Source organism: Coffea arabica, chromosome 4c, assembly GCF_036785885.1.
Source record: "Coffea arabica cultivar ET-39 chromosome 4c, Coffea Arabica ET-39 HiFi, whole genome shotgun sequence".
Lineage (NCBI taxonomy): Eukaryota > Viridiplantae > Streptophyta > Magnoliopsida > Gentianales > Rubiaceae > Coffea > Coffea arabica.
In genome coordinates, this window is record NC_092316.1 from 1,651,206 (window position 1) to 1,664,101 (window position 12,896).

General features: G+C 35.5%; 1 protein-coding gene across 1 annotated transcript; it reads right to left on the reverse strand.

Annotated features, from left to right (window-relative positions):
* Positions 1-591: 591 nt before the first annotated feature.
* LOC113741418 (inactive protein kinase SELMODRAFT_444075-like) lies at positions 592-7,355 on the reverse strand. The gene is made up of 10 exons (XM_027268945.2): positions 7,129-7,355; positions 5,185-6,503; positions 4,286-4,440; positions 4,067-4,161; positions 2,925-3,955; positions 2,549-2,709; positions 2,161-2,237; positions 1,933-2,080; positions 1,703-1,852; positions 592-1,054 (listed from the first exon to the last, which is right to left on the reverse strand). The coding sequence occupies exons 2-10, from the start codon at positions 5,360-5,362 to the stop codon at positions 857-859; spliced, it is 2,193 nt and encodes a 730-aa protein (XP_027124746.2). The 5' UTR covers positions 5,363-6,503; positions 7,129-7,355; the 3' UTR covers positions 592-856.
* Positions 7,356-12,896: the final 5,541 nt, after the last annotated feature.

Consider the following 12,896-nt stretch of genomic DNA (forward strand, 5'->3'; position numbering starts at 1 on the left):
GTTCTGTAGTGTGATGCGTAGCATTGTTCGCTTCCAAAGGCGTTTCTTGGTGACAATTTCCTTTTTCAACCCTTGTTTGAAAGCCCTAAATCTAGGGGCCTACATTCCTTCTGGGTTAACGTGTACAGGTTTTCGCTTAGGAAAGATTCCATTTGGTCAATGGTCTGCTATTGTACCAGTTATTGAAAGTTAACTTTGCAAGATTCTCAAATCCTTGTGGATCTAGATTTAACACAATGGCCAGGGTATTTGTTCATTGTCTCTGGTTTTCGGCAATTTCATGCCCCTTTCTTCCTTTGCTAAAAAATTGGTATATATGTGTAAAATATGTAGGAATGGTGTGAACAATTCCAAATGATTTAAATCAAGACAGCAGCTTTGTGGCAGCAAACTGCATTCGTTTCAAAAGCAACTATTAATGAAGTATGAAACAATAAAAAGCAGGTGAGAAATAAATTCTATTGTCTGAAGAAATATAGGCTTTTTACGAAAAATTTTCTTGACAATAAAAATTATACACATACGAACATATTTTCTTTGCAATTTAGGAGAAATTGTTAACTTAGAAGTGAATTCCGCTAGACAACTTCCTGACTGGAGAATATGTAGGCATAGTAGTTCTCATCTTTTGATCTTCAATCATTTTTAAGATCCACTTTGATTACAAAACTTCAAGACTGCTAACTTGCTTCTGTACAAAAGTCAAAATCTAGATAGCATTGCTTTGATTGGATTCCGCAAGAACAAAAAATGGAAGTATCTATTTGCATTGAAATCATAGCTTGTCGCAGGAAGCAATTTACAAAGCTTGTCGCAGGAAGTATTCTTCAAATGGAGTTCTTGTTTTATCCCTCTCCTAGAAAGCAGGTCTTCTCTCTTCCAGTGAGAGCTTTCCACTTAATCCCTCCAATGTTTCCTTCATAATTGGCCCGCTATATTGTTGATGTTGAAACTGAGGTGCCCAAATTCTTCCACTCCGGCTGCCAACATCATATCCTGGTGCTGACATCTGAGATGAGTCCATAAATATGTCGCCCTCCAGCATCCGAAGCACCTTTTGACCATGAGCAGACAAATTAGTAAAGAGAAATTTTAATTGAGGAATCTACATGACAAACAAGGCCCTATTTAGTGGGAATGTTGACAGGTACAAAAGCAGGTTCTCTTATAGTCCTGCTGTACCAACTGATTTGGTGAAATGCGGGATTGAACTTGTAATTCCCGCTCAAAACTGTCGATACTTTGCCTTCTACGTAAGAAGGTAAGGTGTGGCTCACTTTATGTTGCCTCAAGACCAGATTCAATTTTGTGCACAATACAACACAAAGATGACTTGTGGTTTCAGAAGTGGCCAAAAATGGATATATCTATATCCGTCTCCCACGGACAAGTTGTCCATGTTGTAGACTCTAAGGAAACAGTAACTAAATGCAGCTTTCAAACAAGATCATGGTATACTAATCATATATACTCATAAAAGGAGATTCCATGTAGTTTAGAGAAAAAAAAAAATTGTACTTTCACCAAAGAAGAGCATTAGAAAAGTAACCAATTTAGAGGATTATTCCTTTAGAAAGATGACATGCTTACTTGCAGTCAGGTGACCATGCATTTGATAGAAAAGCACCTTGTGCAATTATACTGTTAAGCAACTACTATGTTAGATTTTTATTGTTGCACCCCTAAACCAAGCATTTTTTACCTGTGACATGCGAGGTCTCGTATGAGGATCACGCCTTATGCACATAGATGCAGCATGCAACATGCAGTAAACCTCATGTTCTGAATATTGGTTTCCTAGACGAGGATCGACAAGTTCATCAATCGCATATTCATCCAACAGTGGACGTGCCTGTATCAAGATAAAAGAGGCAGAATCAAGGATAAGATGAATTGGAAAGAAAAGGCTTTTATAAACTTGTTGAAATATACCCATTCCGTGAGACACTGCTGGCCCTTGGGCCTGTTAAGATCCACTGCTTTTCTACCAGTGACTAGCTCCACTAACACCACTCCAAATGAGTAAACATCAGCCTTATCAGTGATTTGACCACTTTGAGCATATTCAGGAGCCAAGTACCTAAATGAAGTAGAACAACTTAAGTGATTATAGACTGGTGAACATATTCTCCAGAGGTAACAGGATTAATCAACACTTACCCAAATGTTCCAATTACTCTAGTTTCAACACCTGTGTCTCCATCAGGTTGCCATCTAGCCAGACCAAAATCTCCAACCTTGAAAACAAATTGTTCCAGTAAGATATATTTGGTCTACTACTACTCTACTTCTATCATAAGAAACATGACGCAGATGTATGTGATGTGGAAGCTGCAGATCTCCCAAAACAAAATTTTTAATTGACAAAAAATGAAGAAATGATAACTTCTAGTTTGATGTATGAAAGCTAACCCATAGGACATATCTTCAAGCAAATAAAGAAATGCACTTTTAACTAGCATTGTCATCCATCGAGATTCCAAGAGCAACTTTTCACAGAAAATGGTGTGCCTTGTTAACTACATCTCCTGACACAAAACTTGCATACCAGTGGTTCAAAGTCGTGAGTAAGGAGAATGTTGTTTGGCCGCATATCTCGATGAACAATGCAACCTACTCTGCACTCTTCATGAAGATATCTTAGCCCTCTTGCAGCTCCCACAGCAATTTTCTGCCGAGCAGACCACTCTAAAGGATTATGATGTCGTCCTGCAAATATAACAAGCTTGTTACAAGAAACTATAGCAATTCAAAAGCAGCATCTTGAGCTTACATGATTGATCTCTTTGAACTGTAACTAGTAAGGTTTTACGCCTACATGTACTTGAGAAAATAGTTTAATGTACGTCTAGATTTTCTACCTCTATCTCATGAAATTACTTAATCATAGCTTAGTTCAGTGGAATGATAACACTATTGCATACCATAAAGATGAGAATCCAAAGATCCATTGCAGATGTATTCATAAACTAGAAGCCTTCTGCCATCCTCAATACAGAATCCAATCAACATAACAACATTACGGTGCTGAGCACAGCTAAGTACTTCAACTTCAGAGCAGAATTCTTGGTCCCCTTGAGAACTAGCCAGTTTGTGTTGCTTAACTGCAACTACCTGGCCATCTGAAAGGACTCCCCTATGAACAGATCCATATCCTCCTTCAGCCAAAAAATTAGCTTGTGAAAAACCTCCAGTAGCAAGCTCCAGCTCACCATAGGTGAACCATCTAGGAGGTTTCCCAAATACAGGGGCTTTATGTTGACAAATTGAACACAAGGGAGGAGGTCCAAGTGGTCCATTTCTAGACAGTGAAATTGCTTCTCTCACATTTCCACTGAAATCCAAATTAGACCTGTAGTTTGGCGAACAAAAGGCAGCTTCTTCATCCAGTTTACAGAATTTTTCTAGCAAAGCCTTTGTTGTAGAATTCTGTGACCTGTTATTTAATCTCTCAGTGCTTTCTTCCGAAAGAGATGACTGACAACGTGAATTGACAACATCTGCTACCCATGGTTGGAATCTTAAGCTTGACGAGGTTGTGGACAAATTTTCACTTTCTGTGTCTGAACTGGATTCATCAAGATCTTGATCTTGTTTAGTGGCTAACAATATGTCCTTTTTCAGGTCACTATTTGTCTCGGTAACAAAAAAAGGTGAAGTTCCAGGATCAGAGCTTGAGACCGATGAAGTTCCAGCTTCAGTTGCTGTAAACATTTCAGGACTACTTGTTGGGGTAACAAGAAGACCTCGGGTAGATATCAATGAATCATTCTTGTTGGCTTCTCCTTTTCCAGACGACTGATCCAGCTTGGATGATGATGCTCCAGTGGCTTCAGGTTCCTTTTTAGGCGATCCAACTAAATTTAGGCGGAGAACCTTAGGTTGAGATCTCTTCATAACCACTATGTTGCACTGTAGTTCTTCCATGCACCGCTTCTCCTCATGTTTAAGGTGTCTGCAGAGCTTAAATGAGGATCAGCACTACTTTATTATGAAATATATGTGGAAACCTGAGTAAGTCAAAAAGCGAATGCATAGTTACAACTGACAGAATTATGTATATTACTTGTCCAGCACAACCCAATTAGCTTGAGTTCTCCTTGCTTCCGCAGCTACCGGACCAAAGGGGGATCCAGCCACAATTTTAATCTTGACATTTATCTGAGAAGAATTTTCAGGACAGGAAATGAAAAATGACAGAAAGTAACATGCATTGCGTGCTTCAACATACCCCCTTCTTGTCCCTTCCCCCCAAAAACGATGGAACAGGATCTTTAATTCTGACCTTATTTGGATCATAAACATCATGAAGCTGAAGGATCATCTGGGAGCAGGAATCTGTTATGTCGGATTTCTGTTCTGAAGTAGTCCCAGCATGCGACCTTCTGTGGCCGCTGGCACAATCTCCTGCAAATCGTGGGAACCCCCATAGCTTTTTACCTAAACATTGAGGAAAAAAAGTTTGTCAGGTCTAGAAATCCATAATTGCTGTCATCAATTCCATAAAATTAAAAATAAAATAAAAAAAAAAGATAAAAGATAAAAACACACACACACACAACAGTAGAATAGATCACAGAAAAAAATGAATTTCCCATTTATGCGCAAAAATGCAAAGATCACCTTCATTCCATAGTGCCAATGCGGGCAAAGAAGTTGTACACAGTACAATTTATGACAACTACAACTGATAAAAACTGAACTTAGTTGAAATATGCAATTTGCTTAGTTAAACAACTCCTGACATTATATATTTCAAACGTCCACTACAAATAGTAGTGTGAAATCCGACAGAATTTTCAGGCAATGTAGAAGGCTAGCTGAGAAAGTTCTAATGTTTAGCAAACTATCAGGAAACATATGAAATACTTTGCAGCTAATCCAAGAATCACATCATAAACCTGTGCCTCCAATCATCTGAATTAAATTTCTACCAAAACTCAAGAACAATGGGTGGTGGTTCCTGCAACAAAAGGATATCGACTTTCTATCCCACTTACAACAGCAAATGAGAATCCATAAATGTAATAAAAATTCTAAGATAGACGCACACATATGAGACTGCTAGTAGTTCACTTTCTCTTTTTGTCAGAGACATAGCTTCCCTTCTCCAACACTGACTTTAAAGCATGGCCCAGAAAAAGTGAGAAACAACAAAAAACAAAACAGAATAACGCAATTTACCCGGATTTTGTGAAGGAACAACCACAAGGAGCGTAATGCAATCTCCAGGTTGAACAACATGAGTTAAAGCCCACACAAGAGCAGTCTTTGGAATTTCCTTTGATGCCTTGACAGCAACCACAACTTTTTCAGTTACAGAGTCTCTGTCTAGCTTCCCCTTCGTCAAATCCTTACTCATTATCTCAGTTGAAAACTTTTCTCCTGCTTTAAACTTTCAAGACTGAATATAATTTAATCCTCTGAACAAATCATAGCCTCGATCCGTTTATCTTCATGTATAAAGAAACAAGAGGACTACCAAAATGCACATATTTCTAAGTGGAACAGCAGCAAGAAATCATTATTGGCATTATTGTCCAATATGCCCCACCCTTGACATTGTGATTAGCCTGCATATACAGCCGACATGGACACTGTTCCTCCAACTACGAGACCCGTCTAACAAACGCTCCGAAAATCACTTTCCCCGGAAAATTTTCCTTCTGCAAGGTAATTGTCTACTTATCTTTTACTTGGATTTCTCCTTTTGGAGGGGATGCCAATTGCCAGCCAGATATAGTACTGAAATCGGGAATGAATGATATTCTTGAACTCCCAGACAAGAAGATAAATGTCATAAAACTGCGTGTAAGATTCTGAAATGGTACCAAATCAGCTCTTTCAATGCATTTAGAGAATGCTATTTTCACAACCAAACGAATCCAAATGACTTGATGGAAGTTCAGCAAGCTGAAATCTTGTTTTCAAGCACAATCATTGACTGTTTGGCACATGATATCTGGCAACAAGCAGAAACAGACGTAAATATACCGCCAGAATCACCGGAGAAAACTTACTTCTCACTAGATGTCCCTTTATAGGCAGCTTTCAAATCCAGGAGTCAAAATTGGTGAAAAAGGGACATCAGGTGAAATGAGCTGTTTCCGAGATCCAAAAAAAGGAGTCTACTATTTCAAAAATGGAATTTGAGGAAACCTTTGAACTGAGATTTCACCTTTACCTGTTACAATTTCAAAAAAAAAGATTCCTTCTCCTATAGGAAACAGAATAACTATAGCTATTGCTTTTACCTTTGCCTCAGCACACCACAAAAACCCAAATAATAATCAAAAGCAAAGGCAATCCATGCCCATCCAAAACACAAAAATTCCACATCAAATCGTTGAAATGACTAGAGAGTTGATTTTTTTTTTGTTCTTATTTCTTTTGTTTTTTCCCCCTCTGCTAGTATCAGAAATGATTCCTCAGTCTTTAATTACAAAAACTAACATCAAACCCACCATGAAAGTTCCACCACCTCAAGATTTTGAGCCACTACCCTGCAAAATTGCAAAATGCCCATTAGTATACTTGTACTAATCAGATTGCAAAATAATGCACATTCGAACATAAAACAATCGAAAAAAAAAATGATGAGGATGAGGGTTGTCTTAATTCTCACTGGTAGAGGAAAATTTATGATATCAGTAAAGATTTTGGCTCTAGGGTAGTGTTAAATTGTTAATGATACAATATTCCCACAGAGAGTAGAGTTGAGCGAGATGGGATTTTTGCAGTCCGAAAGTGACAATCGTCCCTTATCCACACTCTTGCTCTGCTTTCACATCAAAACAGCTAAAAGCAAACAACAAACCCAAAAGGCCAAAACATACACCATACTAGTACTATTGCAGATTCAACATGGGTGTTTCTACTGTCTCAAGTGTAGTGCGTGTCCCTGAGAGAGAGGGAGAGAGGGGCAGCAGAGGTAGCGGAAAGATAGGAAAGAAGTAAATGAAAAAATAACGAAACCTAAATGAGGAAAGACTTGCAAGTTGAACAACCTCAACAACTGAACCCCATATTGATGTTAGCATAATACCATGAAAAGAGAACAATGATATCGATGCGTTTGCTGATGATGATGATGATGATCATGAATGAGTTGTTTGTAGTAGTACTCACTACTTAGTAAGAGAAAGCCATGGACACTTGCATCTATTTGTGTAACAGGAACTTTTCAACGGGGTGGAGGGGTTGCTACTTTGTTTATACTTTACACGGAAATATGCAATGCAAAAAACCCAAAAAAAAAGTGGTGCTCAATAATCTGTGCAGAAAAGAGAAGACTGGACTGGGAGGGAGACCGGTCCCTTTCTTTCCCTTTGCTCTACTTGCTCTCCTCTGTTCTGATATTTGTATTTTCACTGCTGTCACTGTTATTTTCTGATTTCCACAGTCTGCAGATGTTAATGTTTGAAGTTTTTAGGAGAGAAAAGAAAAGAAAAAATATATATATATAGTGTTTGAGGTTTGTTTTCCAGTAATGCCCTTGTCTCCTGCATTTAACATCAACTCTAACCTAACCTATTAGAATAGGCAGTTGTTTGGGGCACACACTCAAACAAGCGTGTAACTCGTAAAGATCGTAAATTTTTTTTTTTTTTTTTTTTCGTGCCTTGTTTGGAATGTGATTTTTGAAAAAAAAAAATTTATATTTTGTATAAACATATTTTTTTAATCATACTTTTATCTTATATATATATATATATTAAATCGTTACAAAATTCTAAAAATAGTAATCAACGGAGAAATAGTTCAACCCTTGCAATGAAATGTTTTAAGTAGCTCAGCACTCCCATAAGGAAGTGAGCGATTATAGAGAAATACGGTAGCGAAATAAATAAATTTAATAATATATAAGTGACATATTTTGTTTATGATTAATCTTATATACATTATTATTAGTGTATACAATATTTCCATTAAATATATGAAAAAAAAGGGCAAAAAAATAGTGCCGCAGCAGCTTTATGTGCGATAAGCTAAGGGTACAAGTGAATTGTTGGCATTTTTTGTTCCTTTTTTTTATTTTTTTCTGGTTCAAGAGAGGAATCCAAATCTTCAAACTCTCCAAATTTTATACGAGGAGAGCGAGCTTGAGAGTCTAATAATAAATCTCACGGTCTCAGTCTTGGGAACAAGTTATTGGCACTTCAATTATTTTTAATATACTCTATATATTTTTTTTGTAAGTTCTGAAAAAATAAAAAATAAAAATAAAAAATGGAAAACTTGGGTTGGGTTGCCTTTATCATTGGCCTAAAGGAAATTTGTGTCAAAGATGATTGAATATAGTTCGCTGGTTCCAGTAGCCACATTTTTCCCATGCAACATGCTTAATTTGGCAATTTGTTAATTTAAGGGTTGATTGTGTGTCCTTCTCTATTGGTGCCTAAAATGAATGATTAATAATTAAAAAATCCCTTCAAGATTCCTTAGAAAACTGCAATCCAAACCGCGCTTGAAAGTTACAAAAAGGATTTAAAGAAAGAAAGAAATTTTGTTAGGGGACAATGGCCATATGCTCACAGGATAATATAAACAAGAGCACAAACGACGTCATATAAACCAAAATTTGAGTTTCGAAAGCCTGCAGCGGCCAGACTGAGCCCCAAGCTGCTGAATAATGGAAACTTCAGATTTGGCTTTAAAGATTGTCTTTAGTTAAAAAAGAAAAAGAAAAAAAAAATGTAGTAGTGCAGGTGTAGCATACATACATTCATGATTCTTCTTTATGGTGGGTGGGCACTGGTTGGATGTGGGCGGCGTACAATTACAATCGCTGCTCCAAATTTTTTAAACAAAAGCAGCAATTCAGTTCTCTCTTTTAACTACTGCTACTAAACCACGGATCTAAGCTCCGTGGCCAACAACAAAGTCTTTTTAAGGTACGGTGGGGTGAGAGGCAAGATTTCGCTAAAGCCTTTAATTCCACCTTTTGTCACTAAACTCTGACAGGTCATTCTTTTAAACGAGTATGTATTGCACTCGTCTGGATCGACAGATAATTTAATCTCTTTCGATTTTTTCTTGAATCTTTTCAGATTTGTCCTCCCCATAATAAGGAATAAGTGTAAAGTTAGTATACCCTCAAAAAAAAAAAAATTTACTACAACTAGTTATTAGAAATGGGCCAGGAACGGTTGTCAGTTGATGGCCATGATTTGGCCAAAAAATTTTGCGCGGCTCAGATCATGCCTTGTAATTCGATTTTTACGTCATTTGTGGGGCTCCTAAAAAAATATTGTAAAATTACGTCGTGTGCAATAAAAATTACGCACAATAAAAAATGAACGGACAGAAACAATTGCACCTGCAACCGTGTGTGCCCCTCGTCCACTAGTTACTACTACTGCATCCACATCTGATTTGGTAACGAGACCTTCCCGGTCAGGAATTGAACCCCTTGAAAGTTGAAATTCGAACTAGACGCATTCTTTCTTTTCTTTTCTATTAAATTAAATGGGCAATTGGCTTTTAGTTATGGTAGTGTGTAAGTATTTAAATGATGGACCCCAGTTAAGGATCCAACAATCATGGTTAACTTTGTCTTCTTTACATGCAATGATGATTTCTACCATAATGTTCTCTTAAAGTTTTGTGAAATTTAAGTGAGCCAGACAAATAATTCGCAAATCAAGACAATCCGTCCCATGTAGGACTGCCAATGCCATCATGTTCTAAACTTTTCAACTGCGGACTCTTTTTTTCAAGATGGGATTTTGGAGGGAAAGAGCTTGAAGCTAACATCTCTCTACCTCCCAAGCTCTTAGCGGTTTGTTATTTTTTGAGGTTTTTTTTTTTGAAAAATATATTTATAAAAAACATCTCTCTAACATTTTTTTCATGATTTTTTATCTAATTTACACACACACACGCGTACATAATAACAATTACTGTTCTCTACTACATTTATACACTTCTCTGATTAATTTTACCTTTTCAAAAATCTAACACACATAAAGTAAAACATCTTTAAGAGTGTTTACTTTAATAGACCCAATACATATTAAGATTAACCCATATTAGAGGGAAAAAAGGGAAAAAGATTTATGATCCTATTGCTGCAAATATCTTCGTACTTAATAAGTCATCAGCTTTTTAAGTTGGTTTTTTTTATTTTCCAAAAAAAAAAAAAGATTTTCACCCATTTAATGAAAGCGTGAACAGCACCACATGATCCGATTTGCAATCAGATCAAAAATTTCAAGTCCCAAGCCCCAGCCCCAACAAGCCACCCATCCAAATCCCCAAAATGACACCGTGGTCCCGATCTTTAACCTTGGAACCGTACCAATACACTGCTACTGTTATCCGTCTCCGTCAAAGCCTCAATTCAGTGACATAATCGCTCAGAGTCCGAAACAGGGCCTCACAATTTGAAGTTTTTTAGCAGTTTAAATTAGTTATTATAATTATTATAAATTTTAAAGAAAATTCATACAATTTAAATATAATTTGAATTTGTTACTTTAATACCAGTTTATTGATATAAAATTTTTTATTTACATCAAAACTATATGAATTTATATCAAATATTACTAGTAAATATTTTTAGTGTGAGACCGCCAATCCGCCGGTTCTCGGACTGATTTGGCGATTCCAGTTCCCAATGCGCACAGTTGCACATCCCGTTTGTCAGCTAAGGCTCTCCCCGTTACCTGCCTTAACTCGCACGTTACCGCAATTAAAACCGTCTGCAGCCAGACGGCGACTAAACGGCGCTCTGCATTTGACGGCTGACGTCGTCTGTTTGGCGCCACTTTCCACGGATCGTGTCTCGCTGCGTCTCATCTGCCCCCAAGGCCAAACAATTCTTTTTATTTGTTTTTCGATATTTAAATATGAAAAATTGTATCGCTCTGCTTTAAATTATTCCTTTTCCTAATCCAATGCTTGTGTTTCGTGTCATTGAGATGGGTGTCATTATTTGACTTGATACATACACTAGGAATGATTTATTTAGAAATGGAAAAATCGTTCAAAATGTCCCTCACATTTCACAAGATGATTTTTTTCGTCCATCACTTTTAAAAGTGTAATTTTATGTCCCTTATAAATTCACATTGACTAAATTTGGTCCTTACCTAGGTTTCCGATTAGTTTTTTATCGGAATCTACCATGTGACTTGCATGCGATCATTTTTTAAGGGCAAAATTTTCAAATCAAATTTTTACATAATCTGATTCATAATCCCTCACATTTCACAAAATAAATTTTTTCGTCCCTAATATTTTATAAAATAAATTGTTTTGTTTCTGACATTTCAAAAAACTTACGTATACGTATATTTGATTTTACCTGAACAATATGAATAACATGTAATTTATCTCTATTGAATTACAGCTAAATATGCTAATCGTAGTTATACACATGCTATTGAATAGATATATATAGGGGTTTAAAACTAATAATTTTGTTTGAAACTCATGTATATATTTATATAATTTCACCATTTGAACCTATTCAATATTTGTAACCTTTCTCTTTTGGTAATAATTTATTTATTGAGTTGCATAATAAAATCATCTAATTAATGGGTTCTAGCTCAAATTCTATAATTGTGCTAACAAATTTCAGTTTAAATCTGAAATTTCTACTCGACACTTTTAAGACCAACTGTTAAGTTACTTGCCTTATGATTGTTTTAAAATTTGAAAGTGCCAATCATTTATTTCTTTTTGTCATACTTTTTTTTTGTTTACTTTTTCAATCCAAATTTAATTTGATATAAACACTCGATAATATTTAGGATTAAATGTCTTCTTTATTTTCAAATTTCGAGTAAAATAAAAATGAATATAAGTGAAAAACTAACAATTTTTTTCAAACCTATGTATATCTCTATTTGATTTCACTTAAGTAGTACGAATAGTATGTAATATATCTATATTTGATTTCACATGCTATTCGTACTGTTCAGGTGAAATCAAATAGATATATACATGGATTTTTAAAAAATTATTCATGCACATGATCAATAAAAGATGAAAAAATTCATTTTGAAAAATGTGAAGGATGAAAAAATTCATTTTGTGAAATGTAAGAGAACAAATTTTTATTTTATGAAATGTGAGAGATTATAAATCAAATTATATAAAATTTTATTTGACAATTTTACCCTTAAAATATGATAACGCGCAAGGCACATGGTGAATTCCAACAAAAAACTAGTCGGAAATCTAGGTATGGATCAAATTTGATCAATGTGAATTTGTAAGGGACGTAAAATTATATTTTTAAAAGTAATGAACGAAAAAAATTATTTTATAAAATGTGAGGGACGTTTTGAACGATTTTCCTTTAAAAAAATCTTGAAAAAGAAAAACACACGCCATCTTTTGATATTTGCGTGTATCACTCCGAAGATCAAAGTCGTGTCTGTACTCGAGAGGGTTGAAATTATACATTTTCTTTGAAATTCCTTGGAGCAAAGTTTTTAGTTTCGTGATTACGATACAAATTATTTAAGTGTAGGTGTCGCGACGGGGCAAAACAAATTTTAAACTTATATATTGATGTGCACACACTCATTTTGGTTTATTTCACGCCTTTAACAAAAAATAATAATAATAATGACAAAGTAAGTTAATTCGGTCCCGTGGATATCATATTATAACTTCAAATATTTTCAAGAGGACCTACAACAACTTTTGAATTTGCAAGCTACACTCCTGTACAGAGCATTGTGGATTAACTTTTTATTCAATGACAATGTAATTATTTTTTTTATATTGTAAATATTGGATATATGCCACGTATACATGATTTAAATTTTACAATTCAATTTATGTTATATGGTATGATCTAAACTTACTCGTGTAAAATAACTATACACTATCACTGACAATATAGCGACTTCTTTACATTCACAATTTTGGATGTATAT

Coding starts and splice junctions, on each gene's coding strand:
- LOC113741418 (XM_027268945.2), bottom strand. CDS start 5,362: ATGAGTAAGGATTTGACGAAGGGGAAGCTAGACAGAGACTCTGTAACT. Junction 2,081..2,160: donor AGAGTAATTGGAACATTTGG/GTAAGTGTTGAT, acceptor TACTTCATTTAG/GTACTTGGCTCCTGAATATG. Junction 1,055..1,702: donor CGAGACCTCGCATGTCACAG/GTAAAAAATGCT, acceptor CATGGTCAAAAG/GTGCTTCGGATGCTGGAGGG.